This window comes from Mytilus californianus, unplaced genomic scaffold (assembly GCF_021869535.1).
Source record: "Mytilus californianus isolate M0D057914Y unplaced genomic scaffold, xbMytCali1.0.p SCAF_11, whole genome shotgun sequence".
Classification (NCBI taxonomy): domain Eukaryota; kingdom Metazoa; phylum Mollusca; class Bivalvia; order Mytilida; family Mytilidae; genus Mytilus; species Mytilus californianus.
In genome coordinates, this window is record NW_026262593.1 from 70,095,018 (window position 1) to 70,114,996 (window position 19,979).

At 33.0% G+C, this 19,979-nt stretch overlaps 1 protein-coding gene across 2 annotated transcripts; it reads left to right on the forward strand.

Annotated features, from left to right (window-relative positions):
- Positions 1 to 1,078: 1,078 nt before the first annotated feature.
- On the forward strand, positions 1,079 to 18,938 carry LOC127720609 (uncharacterized). Of its 2 annotated transcripts, none has more exons than XM_052227281.1 (9): positions 1,079 to 2,610; positions 5,731 to 5,865; positions 9,324 to 9,794; positions 11,606 to 11,712; positions 11,994 to 13,310; positions 13,900 to 13,933; positions 15,340 to 15,611; positions 17,840 to 17,870; positions 18,088 to 18,938. In XM_052227281.1, exons 1-9 carry the CDS (start codon positions 2,409 to 2,411, stop codon positions 18,369 to 18,371), a joined length of 2,853 nt encoding a protein of 950 aa, XP_052083241.1. In that variant the 5' UTR covers positions 1,079 to 2,408; the 3' UTR covers positions 18,372 to 18,938. The 2 variants fall into 2 exon arrangements, with proteins under 2 accessions (XP_052083241.1, XP_052083242.1); XM_052227282.1 differs by having other exon boundaries at positions 9,588 to 9,794.
- The last annotated feature ends 1,041 nt before the right edge of the window (positions 18,939 to 19,979 follow it).

Sequence of the window (19,979 nt, forward strand, 5' to 3'; positions counted from 1 at the left end):
ACAGACCACACACGGAGCATCGGGAACAATTGTATTCTAGATACCGGCATTGCATACATACGCATGTTTTTGTGGACAATATATAGGAATCATGTACATTATTTTTGTAAAATTCACACGCAGTAGTTTCATAGGTCAACAGGATAATTTACTGCCTTCAATTGACCAGGTATGGAATTAGATTTCCAACCAGGTTTTGTCATTTTAGGTAATGAAATATACCACATGTACATGTAGTTCTCCTCTCGTTTCCTCTAAAGGCGTCGTAAACTTAAAGCTACATGTAGACCAAGAGCAGAAAGAATATAATGTAAAAAGTTAACCTGCGATTATCGTTCGGGATTTCGTGTATATGTTGAACACGCTACTTGCCGCTTAAAAACTTTCAACCAGACCAGACTGTGGAGCTTTGTGCGGGTTTAGTAGAGATCGATTGATTGTTGTTTGTTGTTCGTCCAGTGACAAATGTTTCATGCATTTTCAGGCCGAGGTTAAGTAGTGGAGTGTCAGATTGATAATTATGCTCGAAGAACAGTAATTAATATAAACAAAATCAAACTGGCTTATTATGTGATTATTTTTTTCAAATCTAGAAGTGCACTTGAATTACTATCAACCCTATCCCCCGCACACACGTACACTGTTCCCGTCAGAAAACAATCTTTCTAAATTAACATGATTTCAAACGAACGAAAGAAGTCTGTAGGATACCTGGTTAACATCACGTAAATTGAATTTTACCTGTTTTACTCGATAATCAATGTTTTGAAACAGTCCCCACATTTAAAGTCTAATTTGTCAACCTCAGCGTCGAGAATATATCTTTTCGAACACGTCTAGTGAATTTGTTTATGTTTAGCATAAATATATCATTGTTGTTAATCCATCATACTTCAAAATGCTAATAAATATAATTTTTTCAGGATGTAGTTTCGGTGTTCGATAGAGATTTAAAGATAACTGTACATAAGATTATCAATTTTAATAAACTTCAATAGTTGAAACTGAATAAAAGTTTCATTATATATATTATACACTGCATATTTCAAAATGATTAACAACTAGATATAGTAATGTATTACACATAGTCTCACAAAAATAGCTATAAATCGAAAAGTGAAAAAAGGATTCGTGGTAGTTATCTTATATGTTTGTTGATACAAGATTGATATAATAAAATATTCACACCAAGGAAAAGCATAGGTGCAAACAGAAGAGACTTATAAATATTTACAATTTTCGTTTCAGGATTATCAATTACTAGGTGAGGTCAGCATATATCTCAAGCCTACTCGGCTTGATAACTTCTTTAACCTTTATTAGATAGCAGGCCATAAATCAAACGCTTCAAATTTAATTAAATTAAGGGAAATCAATATAGTTGCATGGGAGATGGCTGTTAGCGTGACATTCAATGTCTGGTTGTTTCTAATTTTGTTTATAACGGCTTTGTAATAAAGGGATCTGATATCAGGGCTACTTATCTAAAACTTAATTCATAAAATGGTTTTCCTTTGAATTTGGAATTTTGCGGTAGACTTCGTTAAACCTTTCCGAACATAATTTAGTGATTTTTCTGGACAATTTCATGAGACACTAGCGGTGACTAATTTCAATTTTTTTTGGTGTAAAATAAGCACGGTAGCTTTAGTATTAATTTGGTTTGGTAGACTTTTTTTCGCTTCCTTCATGACACACTCTATCAAATATTACTTAACTCCACTTTGCAACGGAAACAAATCTAAGGATAGCCTCCGACAAATCTGAGCTCAAGACTGGTTTTTACCTGCGTAGTATGACGTCTTATATTGATAACCATTGTTTGTTCATATATTTTTGGTGGGTCGTCTTTCTTTCTTTTTCTCTTACTTCTCTGCATTAGAATCTATAAGTACTTATTTTTTGGATACTAGTTTTGGCAAATAATTATTCTCGCATGTTGGTTTTATTTTGAATTTAATAAAGCAGAAACATTGATAAAGTAACGTTCCTCACTTCTGTGATCGTAATCAAACAAATCATTCTAAAAACATTTACACTAATAACATGATTATCTCAAACAGAAAAGTGTGAAACATCGACGTTACATGTTTTTCGTCATACACATTTATTAAAAGTTCGATTTATGGTTGCATTTGTTATGTTTTAAGACTTTTATTTAATTGTGATATGTTGTCCTATATGCATATTATTATTATATACTTGTTCGAAAAAGTTGATTTCTCGTATTTTTTTTTATATGAGAATATAAAGCTTTGACATATAAATGATCATACTGTAACACCCTAGATTAAGCCGGATTTTATAGGTTTGAAACAAGAAATTGTGTTTTATTGTGAGTTTCGGCTTAATTAGGTTTTAGTGAGATATCAGGACTTGGTGTTGAAACAGAAGATGAGTTTAAGAATATGTTGAGCACTGCCTCATATCGATGTTACTGGAACAGATCTTATCTGGTAGGTCCTTATAATGTTGGTAAGACGACTTTGGCTAAAAATCTGGTTGACGACCCCATATCAGAAGAACGAAGATCAACGGATGGAATATGGATATATCTTGGTCGGGCTGGAATGGATATAGATGATAGAAAATGGATTTTCCTTCCACAAGGTATATATGGGAATAACATGACATGCAAGGTATAGGTCATTCAAACAGCCAATGAACCATGCAAAAAATCTAGAGATTCACATGCGACCTGTATCCAATAAACAAGTGTTTTTATATTATTCCAATAGAGTGTAGAAAAGAAGCGAATCAATTCAACAGCGAATATCAAATATTTGCTATCAACACCAAATGTCCTAAAGGACAAAGTCACGAAGGTATCACTAATAGCAACCAGTAACGAGGTTCCTGAATTAGGACAGGCTAATGAGCATGTGAATAATGGAATAGTTTTTAAGCATTCCACTGTCAATTTATAATCTCGATCAGTTTCATAATAAAAGGTACCTGAAATAACTTTGCTGAGTTTGACCGTCTGATTTAATCGCAATAACGACAAATAATCAATATATTGCTGATGGAAGACTGTGCTTGATTTTCATATATGAAGGCATAATCTTTAATCAGTTTCATTGAGGTCTGAGCTGGCATGTCAGTAACTGCTAGTAGTCCTTTGTTAATTTATGTATCATTGTCATTTTGCTTAGTTTCTTTTGTTACCTATTCTGACATCGGCCTCGGACTTCTTTTGAACTGAGTTTCACAGTGCGTATTGCAGTGTGTTTGTTTATTCTACATTGGCTAAAGGTATAGGGGGAGGGTTGAGATCTCACAAAACATGTTTAACCCCGCCGCATTTTTGCGCGTGTCCCAAGTCAGGAGCCTCTTGCCTTTGTTAGTCTTGAATGCTTTTTAATTTTAGTTCATTTATATGTTTTGGAGTTTAGTGTGACGTCCATTTTCACTGAACTTGTACACATTTTGTTTAGAGGCCAGCTGAAGCCCGTCTCCGGGTGGGGGTTTTCTTGCTTTGTTGAAGACCCATTGGTGGCCTTCGGCTGTTTTCTGCTCTTTGGTTGGGTTGTTGTCTCTTTGACACATTCCCAATTTCCATTCTCAATTGTATTGTAATTATAGTTCAATCAGAAGTGATACAGTAGGTCAGATTAGTAAACTGGAAGGAAGAAAAATACAAAATTATGTTCGAAAGAAATATATGACCGTTTAAATGCAATCATTATAAAAAAAATCTAGTCAAAAACGAAAGTAGAATTTGCAGTTTATCTCAATGATATCAACAATTTGTAGTTCGTTGTTGTTAAATTAACATGTATGGCAAGTTAGCAGAACTAAATAAACTTATTTGTAAGAGTTTTAAAACGTACTTGATGGTTGTTTTTCACAATGGCAGGAATAAATTAGCGTTGGTTCCATTTTATAATCGATGCATAGAAACAGCAATGGTAAACAGATCCCTGGGTCCTTACCACCAAGACTCAAGTCAAATATGACGCTATTGCCTCCTTTCGGAGTTTCAGAATTAATTGCTGTCTGCGAATGAAATATATTCCTTCTCTGTAATCTTTGAGTTGTGCTGATTCAAGAATGATTTTTTTGTTCTCCGAAAGAAGTTGTTGTGGTTTGGTAGGCAAATATTTGTAATCTTTGCATTTACTTCATAGTAACAGTTTGCTCAACAATGTGTGTCTCTCAAATTAACCCCCTACCCACTTTTAACTTATGGGCAAATGGAGCTATGGATTGTCCTATGGTTTGTTCAAGAACGCGGTGTGCTTTTATAAGTTCTCTTCCTATTAGGTGTAGACCTTTGCACTGTTTGTCAATCGGTTGACAGTTTTCGATAATTTCTTTCAAGTAGGAATAATGCACTGTGTCTTCAGGAGTAGGAATTTAGTCCCGGTTACTAATAAAATTGAGAATGGAAATGGGGAATTTGTCAAAGAGATAACAACCCGACCATAGAGCAGACAACAGCTGAAGGCCACCTATGGGTCTTCAATGCAGCGAGAAACTCCCGCACCCGGAGGCGTCCTTCAGCTGGCCCCTAAACAAATAAGTATACTAGTTCAGTGATAATGGACGTCATACTAAACTCCAAATTATACACAGGAAACTAAAATTAAAAAAGATACAAGACTAACAAAGGCCAGAGGCTCCTGACTTGGGACACGCTCAAAAAATGCGGCGGGGTTAAACATGTTTGATGTGATCTCAACCCTCCCCCTAAACCTCCAGCCAATGTAGAAAAAAACAAACGCACAACAGTACGCACAGTAAAACTCAGTATAAGAGAAGTCCGAGTCCGATGTCAGAATAGGAAACAAAAGAAAATAAACAAAATGACAATAATACATAAATAACAACAGACTACTAGCAGTTACTGACATGCCAGCTCCAGACCTCAAGAATGTACTCAATGAATTCAATTAATGTTGGCATATATAATTGAGTGTCAAAAGGATTTTTTTGTATAATAGAGCGCTGGGCTTCTTTTTTTAGCAATATTATCTAGGTATGTCGGGGACCATCAAGTTAGTCCGTATCGATTTTCTACTTAAGACATTTAAATTTGTGAAAAAAAACTTGTACTTCCTAGTGGTAACAAATCCGTGTAGAACGTCAAAACTTTTGCGGCAATTGAGGTGTTTTTACATAAGAAAATGCCTGTACCAAGTCAGGAATATGACAGTTGTTATCCATTCGTTTAATTTGTTTGAGCTTTTGATTTTGCCATTTGCTTATCGACTTTCTGTTTATAATTTTCCTCGGAGTTCGGTATTTTTGTTATTTTACTTTTTCCTTTAAGAATCGTCATCGGAAACATTCAGAACCAATAAATGTTGCAGCCAAGGACGATAAAACACGTGTTGCTAAATTAACAAAAAATAACCTATAAGAAATAGTCAAATTTTTCTGGTGACAGCTTCACTTGAATGATTGAACCTTAGAATTTTGAAAGTGTCCTCAAATTTATTTAAATTTTATCAATGAATATTTGTTTATGTTTTTTTCAATGAAAGAAATAATTATCAATACTATCAGTATTCTTGGCATATATTGACCTCTACACCATTAGTTTTATCTCTCTAATGATAATCAAAGTTAATGTGCCTTTTCTGCGGAAATCTATAAACATTTAAGTAAACACTTTTATGATTAATTCGCTTTTTTGTTTTATTTCGACAAAATAAAATAATGTTATCTAGATGTAAAGAATTCTTTAACTTAATTGAATTGAATTGTCATTATTTGTATTGTAAGGTACAACATTAAATGCATCCGTACTAAGCATGCTAATGAGTTTTGGCGAACAGGATGGTCAAAAAGAAGAGGAGGAACAACATCTAGATGTTCACGATCAAATTTACGGTGAAACAAATAATGGTGTCACAGCAGGTAATGTGGTCTGTATTTAGAATGTCAAAAAGGCTTATATAGATATAAGAAGATGTGGTATGAGTGCCAATGAGACAACTCTCCATCCAAGTCAAAAATTATAAAAGTAAACCATTATAGGTCAAAGTACGGTCTTCAACACGGAGCCTTGGCTCACACCGAACATCAAGCTATAAAGGGCCCCAAAAATTACTAGTGTAAAACCATTCAAACGGGAAAACCAACGGTCTAATCTATATAAAAAACGAGAAACGAGAAACACTTATGAACCACATCAACAAACGACAACTACTGAACATCAGATTCCTACACTTATTAATCTTTTGTTCTAACTTAACATTATTTTACAAGTATAGACAATTATTTCTATTGTCCATCTTCATTAATATTGACATGATGTCTAAATATTTTCTTGGTCACTTTCCCAAATGGTGTTTACCCACGAAAATATTTCTCAACAACATCGTGCGATAAGGAATTAAGATAAACATGTGCTAAATCAGCAAAATATGCGACTTTAATGTAGGATTGAAGTGATGACGCATATCGACGGGAAAAAATTAATACTATGTCAATGTATCTGTAACTACTAGATTGGCATGTTTTATGTGTGTCATACCTTTGATGATTGATCAAGCGGATAAATAGGTAACTCATTTTACTTGAGACGATCGTAACGAATTAAAATAATCAAAATGTTTAGTCTTTGTCAGATTTATTTGTATGTTTGTTTGAATTTTTAAGTCATGTTGGCTGATTTATCCAAATTATTGTCTGCTCTATGGTCGGGTTGTTGTCTCTTTGACACATTCCCCATTTCCATTCTCAATTTTATTGTTACGTGAATCAATTATATTTGGGTTGCTCGCACAATTTTGTCAATATAACGGACCAATAAACAACTGTCATACAAGTGAGGGGTTTATTAAGCTATCAAACCAGGTATAACCTACCAATTTCCTTGGAAAATGTCTATACAAAGTCAGAAATATGATAGTTGTTTTCCATTTGTTCCGATGGTTGGTGAAGTCGAGAGTTTGGTTTTGTCAGGTTTTATGAACTTACCCCTTTTTGAACTTACATTGGAGGTCAGTATTTTTGGAAATCTGTTTTTATCAATTAAAATAATGAAATGATCTACAATTTCAATTAACTGATAGAAATAACGTAAAAACATTCAAATTGGACATCAGCGAATGATAAATTGTTTCAAATATCTTTCTCATCTTGTTTAATTGCACAAGTACTTCTGTGATTGATTTGTGTTGTAAACATCAGAAGAGCACTGTTTACTCTGACCTCGTATCCAACTCGTTGTCCGATAGAAGACGAGAAGCAGAGATTGGGTCTGGATCCAATGCTATGTTCTCTCTGTTTCATTTATATGTCATTATTTTTTTAATATCATCTATGCAGATTTGTTGAAATATAAATAAACAAACAATAAAATGTAGCATAATTGTCAAGGGATATATATCCACAAGTCACCAAAGGACAATGAGAATTAGAAATACAGCTGACCGTTCGGTATTTAACAATTAGTAAAAACCAATACCTTATAGTAATCTATAAAAGGAACAGAGATACCAAAATATAAAATATAATTCAAATAAGAAAAACAAAGGCTTGATTCATGCTATTAACGAAAACAATAATGGCAGACATCAACCATCTTCAAGATCATTTCGTTGTACAGACACATTAAGAATGTGGCGGGGTTACACATGTTTGTTAGACCTTTATCCTACCCATATCCTATGAAAGTGGTGAAACAACAAAAATTAAAAATCAGCTGAAATGTGCTCTTCTATCAGATTGGTACTGAGTACAAAAACTACTAACAAAAAGACAAAAAGTACCGATCTAAGAGTACTTGCAATTTCTGGTAGCTATTGTAAAGCCCAAATTCAGTTAGTAAGTGAACTATGCTCTCCCGGAATAAAAATCAACCAGTACACCTCAACAGATTTCCATCCATTCCTGACTTTCAAATGTGTGGTTTTGAGCGTTCTTGATGAAGATAATTCCAGAAAAGCGCTTTGGAAGAAGGAAACTTGTTTACTTTTAATTTCATTTCATTTTCTTGCAGCAGACAAAATGTTTAATAAAAAGACATGCATGTGTTTAATTTTTTCGCGTGCGTACAAATGAACGATGCGTCTAAATACATGAAACGGCTGAAGGATTAATTGTGGTTAGTTAGGCTACAATAAACTAAGCAATCTTAAGGACCATCCGTAACGTAAAATATTATAAATTCAGAAATTAATACGATGTTTATATTATTGCGAAAATTGCGACGGATATGAAACATAGCAATTAAAAAAATCTCGGATTTCAAATTTCGATTACATTTTCAAGCACCATTTTTTGACATTGAAATAATTAATTCAGCATTTATATCCATTGTTCAACAATCGGAATTATAAACGCATGCAAAATTTTTGAATTTACAGTTACAAATCGAATCGCTGTTCAAGAAAAGCAGTTTGCAAAATTTTAACGAATGATCTGTGCAAAAGCTTAGAATGACATCCTAATTCATTTAAAAAATAATGTATATCATATGTAAAAGTGTTGTTGCAAAGTGTCCATTACCTGAAACAAGTCTATCATATTGCGACAAGTTCGTACATATGATTAACTTCTGTACAACAACTCTATATCACCAAATTTGACAGTTGTTTTCCATTCGTTTGATGTGTTTGAGCTTTTGATTTTTCCATTTGATAAGGGACTTTCCGTTTTGAATTTTCCTTGGAGTTATTTTTTTTGACATATTATTTGGTACAACGTATAACTTAAAATAAAGTCAATTTTTGGCAAAAAAAGACACTTTTGCGTTTTGACGCAATACACATTTTTTTAACATTTAAACATCACGCTAACAGGAGTACTCTCATCCTCTCGAAAATAAAAGAAAGAAAAAAGCTTTGATATGAAAAACAGCAATAAAAGCGCTGTTCCTTTGCTTTTTGTGTGTCTTTTGCTGTGCATGTACTGATTTTGTTTCATGAATGTACACCCCATATCCTTTGTTTTTTTCTATTTCATAGAGGTTTTCTTGTCATTTTGTAGTGTCGTTTATTCAATACTGATATTTTGAACAGATTTTTCTGTACAACTGGATCTTTTGATAAAACAGCATATTAACTGAAGAAAAGTGATATTCAGCACACTAAACGTCACGTGCTTCTGCATGTATAATTATGATAAAATTTCGATGTATTCTTGGTTTTGATAAATACTTGTAATTGAATACATTTATTTTTGGGGAATATGGAATGAAACAATTACTGTCTTTTGTTTCGTTAAATCTGTGGTTAATTGATTTTCGTAAAAACGATATTCACTTCGGCTGTTGGCCTCAATGTATATAAGTTTTCATCTTGATTCGCTCTTCAACATTTGTATTAGACTTTGGATATTCAAATAATTTTGGCATCATATTGTTTTAGAGGTTACAGAAATTCAACTTAATGAGCTTCAGCAAAATTCCAATTTGGTGACAGATATTGCAGATAATAAGAACACATCCTCTAGTCCACCACCAACGCCACCAATAGGAATAAACAGAGATCAGGGCAAGTGTGAGCAGCCAACTTCTTCCCCTCCACTTCAACCTAAACAATCTATGACTTCTTCCCCTCCACTTCAACCTAAACAATCTATGCAGAAAGAAAAGAAGACAAATGATAAAATTCTCCAATTTATTTTATCAGAATGCAACAGTGGTCAATACAAGATGAAAGTGGTACCAATCGATTTATGGGACTTTGGTGGTCAAAAAGTATACTACATGACCCATCAATTGTTTATATCTAGCAGAGGCATCTTTATCATTATTTTTAATGGAAGCAAAAATATCAACAAGGAAATGTCAGACCTGTCATATCTTCCTGGTCAAAAAGGGAAGAAAACCACTGCAGGTAACATTAAATAAATTGTGCAAATAAACTTATATGCTTCGGTAAATCAACCGGATATATTAAATATGCATACCAGGTCTCCTCTGGGAAATCAAATCTTGGATAAATATTACCTTAACTGCAACCAACGTCCTTCACATTCCAAACTATCAAAAATAATTTGATCAAATACCATGTTTGATGTATGTTTCTAAGTTTTTAACCAAAAAAATCAATAAATACTTTGTTGGTTCCTTTCTTTACCTAATGTTTCTAGCATTTTAAAACCTATGTGAACCATACTGCAGTGGTATTCTCCTAAACAGCAGCATCAAATTTGACAGTAGTCCAAAATAATGCTAACATACTTGTAATTCACAACTGTAAGAAATTTGCACAAGACCAGTTTCTTACATGTGAAATTGTTCCCAAGTTTCTGAATAATCATAGATGAAAGTAGTGCTGCCAGAACATTTAAAAACTTATGAAGCAACATAGAATATGATTAGATTTGATTTTTGGTTTTTAACGCCTCTCTCAGCACTATTTGCTATTTTGTGGTGGTCAGAATGTATTGGTGGGGTGAGCCGAAGTGCCCGGAGAAAACACCGACCTTTGATTGCTGCTCACAAGGAAGCTATTAAGCCAAGAGTTCCAAATGGTGAAGTTGAAACCATCCCTTCGTAAATTTTACGGACGCCATCACGAGTTGGTTGACCGTTATGAAACAGACGATATCGGATATGTTCCTTATGTCGTACCCTTCCCTTTTCACGAATGTGACTTACCGAATTAGACTATTTACCGGATTTGTAATAACATAAGCAACACGACGGGTACCACATGTGGAGCAGGATCTGCTTACCCTCCCGGAGCAACTGAGATCACCCCCAGTTTTAGGTGGGGTTCGTGTTGCTAAGTCTTTAGTTTTCTATGTTGTGTCATTTGTATTATTATTTGTCTGTTTGTCTTTTTATTTTTGGCCATGGCGTTGTCAGTTTGTTTTCGATCTATGAGTTTGACTGTCCCTCTGGTATCTTTCGTCCCTCTTTTTTGGCAGTGGCAAAAAAATGACAATCGTTAAAATTGGAGTCAAACTCACAATCTCAGTGTTTACAGGCTAGTTATACAATAGTAGAACTACTTATACCACTTGGCGACCGAGGCCATGGCAGCGTAGGACGCATGAAATTAGCATTCAGGAAATTTGAAAACTTCGTTGCTTGTAAAGTGATCACGTTTCGGCGGCAACATACATTCCAAATGATTTTTTCTTCTTCTTTGGTAGTCTATTGATTACATTGTTAAGTACTTTATTGGAAATACTGTGAACATAGTCGTGCTACTGAGCAAATTTGATATGAGATTTTCGATTTATTTTTATTTCGCTGATTAAACAATTTAAGGAACTACATTTAATGAAGTGCCTCATGTCAGGGGATAGAACTCTTTGGCAAGGAAGATAACTTTTATGTCTTTTTGGAAGTCCTCAGAGCGATTTTAGCAGTTGGCTTTTTAATAGACATAATGCATCACATATAACACATTTATACGCTGCTTTGAAATTATAAGCAACAACATGACAGAGAATGGCACATGTAAACTGTACTTAATTAGACTCCTAAGGAGTTCGAAAGTCTTAAAATGTATAAACAGATATAATAGATACACAGTTGACATAAAGGATAGTGAATCATTCTTTAAATCCTAATTGATACGGGCTGAAAATGAGTAATCAATCCAATATTATGCTGGACGAAATACTGCTAGTATAATGTTATTATTAAAATTATATACATAGCGTATTAAATAAAATGCTTAATATATTTCAGTGTATTTGATACATTGGGTGAATTCTATACTCACATACTGCAAAACATCGAAGGAAGGGTTCCCAAAAATCCTTTTTGTTGCAACTCACAAAGATTTGATAAATAAGGTTAGTACATGAATGAATAAAACTTACCTCCTCAAGTCAGTTCTTTATTTACAATTTGTTTGTATTGAGAATTGTTTTTTATGAAGTCAAACTTAAATTTGTATGGTTGCTAAATGAGATTTAAAATAACTAAACTGATTAGTTAGGTAAAATTTCTTCAACGATAATAATAAAATGTATTTGTTATAATACTAATTACTAGTAAATTATATCAAAACTTTTAAGGGTGTATGTAAAAGAAAAGCATACAATATTAACTTTCAAAACTTCATATTTGACAGGCTAAGGTTATCAAACATAAGACTAAACTTACTGCTTCAATAGAGGAATTGTTTAAGGATCATACAGGAAGAAAACATCTTGAAATCGATCAACTGTTCTTTGTCAATGCCAGAGACAAAGATGACCCTGAAATAGATCAATTGCGCAAGACCATAGTAGAAGTTGCTTTTTCGCATCCAAGATGGGGAGAGTTAATGCCAACTGTATGTGTCCCTTTGGATCTACAACTAATGCAGAGAGCCGAAGAAGGCATGAAAATTATGTCAGTAAATGAAATTGAAAAAATAAATGCTGCAAATGGGGTGATGGTTCTGACACAGTCCCAACTCAATACCTTTTTGAAGATACAGCACGCGCTTGGAAAATATATATATTTCAATGAAGGGCCTTTGAACAAATATGCTGTCATTGATCCAACCTACTTAGTTGAAGTCTTACGATCTGTTGTCACAGAAGAAGAGTTCTGGCCTAAAACAGAAGATATCCGAAAAATATATGTATCTTTACGAGACAAAGGAATTTTAACAAAAGCCGACCTCTTAAAGTTATGGAAGCAGAAAGAATATCGCTCTTTGGAAGGCTATAAAGATTATATGATTAAAATGCTGATACACCTTGATATTTTAATTGAACCTAGATCCAGTTTCCTATCCGAGATTCAAGTACCTGAAAATGAGATATTTTATCTTGTGCCTTGCATGATCAAACAGCCAGCTAAAAGGCCAAACATCAAAGTCGACTCTAGTATCTACTTAGCTTATGCTTTCAACGAAGAAGTCATACCTCCAGCTTTCATGTACCGATTTCTTGGTAGCTTTATGTCCATGTGGAAAATCAAGTCTATGTTCACCGATAGCGCCATCGTTGTTGTTGACAAATGTCATGAATTGTTATTATATGCAGACGGGAAAAGGCTTGTTCTTGAACTTCTTCACAAGACAAACAAGACAGGTATTATCGCAACTGTTGCATCTACTGTACAGGAATGCTTGACAAGGTCTATCATAGAAATATCTAAATTTTATTGGTCGGCAACAAATAGCACTGCTTCACCTAATCCAGAGTCATCCAGTATGAAGACCATACCAGAGTTTTCATGTGTGATTCACGAGATAAAAACGAGAAAACAACAGCGAATCATTCCATATACCATAGAGTTTGGTGTTAAATGTGCTTCTGGTCTATGCTTCTTCCAACATAACCTAACAACAGAGAATCAAAACTACCGTTGGAAATGTCCCGTGCACAAGAAGCAACATGATACCAGTGATCTTAGACTTTGGTTTGCTGAAAAGGGCTTACACTTTGCAAATGAGGTACATTAATTTAGCAAATGTGTAGTATTGTTTTATGATAAGAAATAATACCCATTTTTTCTAGAGGTTATTAGTGTGTAAACTGGGCCACTAACTCACAAACTTCGGACTTAATATTCAGTTTGTTGGTTAATCGCTCGAGTTTACACATAAAAAGATAAGTTTAATCCTAATAATTCTTGACCCAAACATTTGCAATATTTAATTGATATTTTTTTTTCATTGACTGCTATTTACGGTCATATCCAAAAGTTTATATATACATGTAGTTTTCATTCTATCCCTGAATTTGTTTTTTTTTTCATACATTTTAACTGAACATGACTAGTATATAAGTGGAAGTTCCACTATACAAGCCCGTTCAATATACGGCTTGAATTGAAAATTACTTTCATGTAATGCAATATGTTACAATCAATCGCAAATTGATAAAAGAAAATCATTTTTTTTTTCTTATTTACATTTTGAAACAGATTATGTTTCTAATCTTATTATGACATATACCTTTTTAAGATTTTCGAAAAATTTAATGGATTAATATTCGTCATTACAGAATTAACACAATGATGAAGTTATTATATTGTTTCAGAATTTTGGATTGGTTTGTTCAAAGACGTGCCCAGGTAAGAATAATATAGCAGTACTAATTATCGAACGTAATATGCACCATATTTTCATTTCTAAAACATAAACTCACATTGCAGAGTTATTATTTCTATGCTGCGAGAGCCTTAAGTATTATATTCATTCCTACACTTGTAAAGCAGAACGTACCATAAACTAAGGTTTTGTAAGAGCTACGATAGTGCATTACAAGAATTCTCACCAAACCAACGTAATGAACATACGGACAGATGGATGCATTGGTGATTAGGTCCAAAGGTAAATATTACATGCATATCAGGAAAAGAACATGTTTATGAATATGAACCCTGTTTATACTAGACTGACACGCTGAGTCTGATTTTAAAAGTGCTAGTTCCGAAGGTTAGAGTACGAAGAAAGACATGTTACCCTAACAAGACACTTTATTCAGACTGTGAGTCGACCATTCTTTGATCTAACTTCGAAATGCCGCGTGATTAAAGAGAAGCAGTACATAACAATTTACAGTTTTTGGTTTGACCCGATAAGAATCATACCCGCGACCACCAGCACCCGTGCAAGCAAGTATTCAAATGAATTATTACACAATGTTATTGTTGGTTACTTTTCACCTCTGAAGAGTCAGTATCGGTTACTCAACATCGACACCTTTATAAAATGAATTTTGTAGTTAATGTATATAAGGGTAAATGCTTGGCTCATATTTAAATATATATAATAACAAGATCTCATTAATGAGGCTTTGTTTCCAGTATTGAACGTAAAGCAAGACGTTTAAAGCCATAAGAAAAATCTGTAAGACAAATGTCAAAAATATTAACGTTGACAGACTTATTAACATCTGAATATTTGATATACTTATAATTTTAAATAAAATTTTTTGGGGATTTTAAGAGGCCAAAAATGTAGAAATATAATTCCTTCTCTTTTTCGTCCTTTTGTAATGATGTTTAGGATGAATTCTTGTTGTCAAATCTATATTACGCAACGTTGACAACCATGTTTGCAGGCTACTGAGACATGACTTATTTACTAAAAGATTATTAATGCATTAGTAAGCCAAACTAATGTTTTTAATGATAAATTAGGCAATCCCACCAGCGACATAAGCGGCTAATTATTAATAAGAAAAAATGTATATTGTCTCACCTATGTTTTCAAAACTTAAAATCAATTGGTCCTCTACTTGACTGTCCTGCTTTTTTCCTTGTATTGTATTTGAAAATAAAATTATGCCAGACCCACCAGTCTGACCAGTGTTATAAGCGGCTCATGATTAATAAGAACATGTGTATGAGTATTTGATGCCTTTTTGGGACTGAGGTCAATCATATTCGTTATTCATATCAAACGCAACTGGGTTCTTTCATGCAGTAAAATTTTGTTAGTTTGAACTTAGCTGAATCAATAAGCTGTTTTTCAGGTTTGGGAGAGTTGGAAATAGAACAGTGCCCTTCAGACCAACAAATTGGACGACTGGTTGCTGGTTTGAAATTAGAAGTAGTTAAGGAGCTATTTGTTCATCTTGATATGCCAATGGATAAATGGGAGGACATAGAACACAATTACCCATGCTCTACAGACCTCAAGATGTTTGCATTGTGGGAATGGAAACAGAAAGCAGAAAAAGCAACATTTGGTGCCTTAAAATATGCTTTATCTAAAGTTAACCAAGATTTCCACAAATTATGTGAAGTAAGTCAATTTAAACGCATTTCAATGAATTTGTCATGATGTTGTTTTGTTCATTTTTACTCCTTTAATAAGAGAAACTATATCTTGCCAGAATGAAACTACTCAACATGAACTTGTTATGTGAGACTTGAAACAAAGACGAATTTTGATTTTTGACAAGAATCATACGAAATTAAATTATCTTGAATATTTAATTTTTTTTCAGCAGTTATCTTTAAAAGTTTTGCTCAACTTTTATCATTGGAGTTGTGTAGGGGGAAAATATAAAATAAGCAAAGATTACCAGGTTCAACCCACCATTTTCTTCGAACAATGATTGTACCAAGTCAGATAATGACAGTTGTTTTCCATTCGTTCCATTGGTTGATATATAATAGGTATAAGAAGATGTGGTATGAGTGCCAATGAGACAACTCTCCATCCAAGTCAAAATTTATAAAAGTAAACCATTATAGGTCACAGTACGGTCTTCAACACGGAGCCTTGGCTCACACCGAAAAGTAAGCTATAAAGGGCCCCAAAAATTACTAGTGTAAAACCATTCAAACGGGAAAACCAACGTTCTAATCTATATAAAAAACGAGAAACGAGAAACACTTATGAACCACATCAACAAACGACAACTACTGAACATCAGATTCCTGACTTAGGACAGGTGCAAACAAATGCAGAGGGTTTAAACGTTTTAATGGTACCAAACCTTCAACCTTTTTCTGAAACAATAGTGTAACATCACAACATAGAAAGACACACTATAAAATATCAACTGAAATAGCTTAACTCAATCAAAGGACATATTAACACCATTGAACATACACTGAACAAATAAATTTGACCTATGACACAATGTAAATACAAAATAAATAAACTAAGGGAAGAATAATAAAAGTAACATGTTATATCGGTAAGAAATGTTAAACAATTAAAGAAAAACAATATGCTCGAACAAAAATATCAGTCATTTGCAATAACTTTAAACACAGGTAAATGAAAATAATTTTGTTGTTATGTATACGTGTACAGTACCAATAGAGAAAGGAAATATTTTTACAAAATAAATAATTTTGATGTTCAAAGTACGACGTGAAAATTTATAGTAATACCAAACACTTATCAAAGCTGGTATATAGACCAGATATAACCCTGAATAACATTAAATAACAAAAAAGCAATACAATTAGTATCAACAGGTATAAGTCTGAGTTTGTCAGGTTTTATCGACTTTCCTATTTTTGAATGTACCTTGGGAGTTTGGTATTGCCGTTTTGTTAATACTTTTTTACATGTATATGACATGAAATGTTGACGCTCCTTTATCTCCTCTCCTTTCCTCAGAAATCAGCTATTGGATAATACTTGATAAAAGACACAAATTTGGTGGTGCAACATTTGTTATCATGTCCATAGTTCTATATACCCAGTCAACCATTGGGTAACGTTCTAACGATGTCGATGTGCATAATATATACATTTTGAGTAAACAAAATATATATTTGCTAGCAACAAGAAATGAAAATGCTATTTTAAGGTGTGAATAATCAATAAATAAAAACGTCCTAATGCATTTACAGGAGTGGAATGTCTTCCCTTTACATATGCCAATTTGTTTTTTCGATGAAATGTGGGGTTTATTTAATACAAGAAATGAAGGAAAGTGTTTTGTTAATGTACTTTTTTCGCGAGTGAAGGTTTTTGTTTTTGGTGGTATTTCATCTTTAAAGATCTGCAAGTTTTACTTTTTTAAATTTATTAAAATCATACTTTTGGTGCTCACGCATATTGCGCATAGTTTATAAAATCTGCTGTTCTCTGGAATTGCTTTATTTAGATGAAAATGATATGACATGATAACTCTGTAATTATTGTTTTTTGTTTTCTTCATTTCTATTTTCCAGAACGTTTTAAGATTATACAAAAGCTTCTTTTTTGGAGAAAATAATAAACATTGGACAGTTCTTTTTGATAGGGGCGATATTTTAATTATCAGTTGTCCCCACAGGGTTATGTTAATGTGAATAAAATCGGGACAGATGAACCAGTGGTTTAAACAAGTTTCCTTTCTAAATAAAGAATTGAATAATCTGGTGAACAAATATGATGAACGCATTTTTGTACGAACGCATTTCTTGTACATATCCAACGATATAATTGCTTTTTGGGGGTTAACAAGACCGGAAGTGGTTATGACATGTACATGGTACTGATCCTATCAATTTAAATCATTTCAGGTCTTCAGAGAAGTAGAAATCCCTTCTTGTAGTGAGTATGCGTTTTAAAATGTTTTTTTTTCATTCCGGTTTTAAGAATAACTGTTTGATTCGATAATCCATTGAAAATATATTAACGTATTCTTTTTGACATAATGCAAATAGTATACGATTTTTTTTTAATTATTTTTTTTATCTTTTAATAAAAAAAAAATGGTACGCTTTCAAATTATTTTATTTGCATTTAATGTTCATTCTCTTTCTGATAGATATACCAGCAGAAGCACTGACAAATATTCCAAATGAATCTATATTAGAAAACCTGTCAAACAGCATTGGAAACGACAACATGCAGCTTGGATTGGAACTTGGATTTAAGGGAGCAGAGTTGCAGGACATTGCCTTCCAGCATAAAACCAGACTGATGGAGCAAACAAGAGAAATCTTCAGAAGATGGAGCAAACGTAGACAGCCATTATCTGTTATAGCAAAGGCATTTATCAGAATCGACAAATTTGGCGTGTTTACTCGATGCTGCTCAAATTTGTTTTGAAGTTATTTTATTGAACTTGTACAAATACAGTAGAATTATTCGAACCATACATTTTGTAATCATATGTCTAACACATGTAACTTATTTATATTATAAAATAATAGAGCAGAAGATCGCATGTTAACGTAAGGTATTGTATGATGTGAGTTATATATATATATAATATCACAAATAATGTGTGTACAGTTTTTTTTTTTCTTTTAATTCTAAATGCAGGAGTAGTTATTTTCCTCATTTTTTGTGTCAACTGGAAATTTTCTATTTTTGAAAAAAAAAAAAACAAAAGTACTTTTGTTTCCACGTTATCAACTAAACAATATTATTTTTGTTTGACCTCTTTAATACAATAAATTCTTAATTTTAAAACTATGATATCCGCAAATTTTAGGGGGTGATAAAAAAATTGAAGGACTATGTTAAGTGAAGGTTGAAGGACATTCAATAGAAAATGGGCTTGGTGTGAAATATATTCAGTTGAAGATTGGCTACAAAATTTTGTTTTCAAATCTAATGTTGTGTTTTGTATAATGTGAACATAGTTGATTTATATAATAAAACTTAGATTAACATAGTGTTCAGTCTGTATCATTATAAATAGAAGAACGAGTTGTGGGATAAACGCCAAAGAGACAGAAACCAAACATAGAAATCACCCAAAGGACATATAGAGGTCAACATTCGATTTTCAACAAAGAACCCGATGTTTATACTTTGTAATTGTCAAGTTTACAATCGCCCTGAATCTACAACAGTTGTAATAAATATGAATAGATAGATATAGGAAGATGTGGTATGAGTGCCAATGAGACAACTCTCCATCCAAGTTACAATTTATAAAAGTAAACCATTATAAGTCAAGGTACGGCCTTCAACACGGAGCCTGGCTCACACCGAACAGCAAGCTATAAAGGGCCCCAAAAAATTACTAGTGTAAAACCATTCAAACGGAAAAACCAACGGTCTAATCTATATAAAAACGAGAAACGAGAAACACGTATGAACTACATAAACAGACGACAACTACTGTAATCAGATTCCTGACTTAGGACAGGTACAAACATTTGCAGCGGGATTAAACGTTTTAATGGTACCAAACCTTCTCCCTTTTCTGAAACAATAGTATAACATCACAACATAGAAATACACACTATAAAATATCAATTGGAAGTCTTAACTCAATCAAAAAACGTAAATTAACACACAATGAACGATTAAATTTGACCTGTGACACCTGAATGCAAATACACAGTTAATAAATAATTAAAGTAAAAAGTAAATAAACAGGTTTAAACAAAGTTAAAGTATGATATCACTGTGAAATTTCAAACAATTTATAGAAAATCATCACTTTTGACAAACAAATGGAAGTTTTTAACGACCTTGACTGGCTATACAGCCCTTGCACGGTCGGCCCTGGCTTGCGCCTTTTTGGGCATTAAATAATTTAATTTTTACCATATGGTAATTGATATAATTTAGAATGACAAAAAATTATTAAAAAATAATATAGAGTAAAAATTTGAATAACTAAATGAATAAATAAATTGATGAATAAGTTGATAAATATAGAAAAGAAAAGAATATAAAAATAAATAAAATAAAATAATA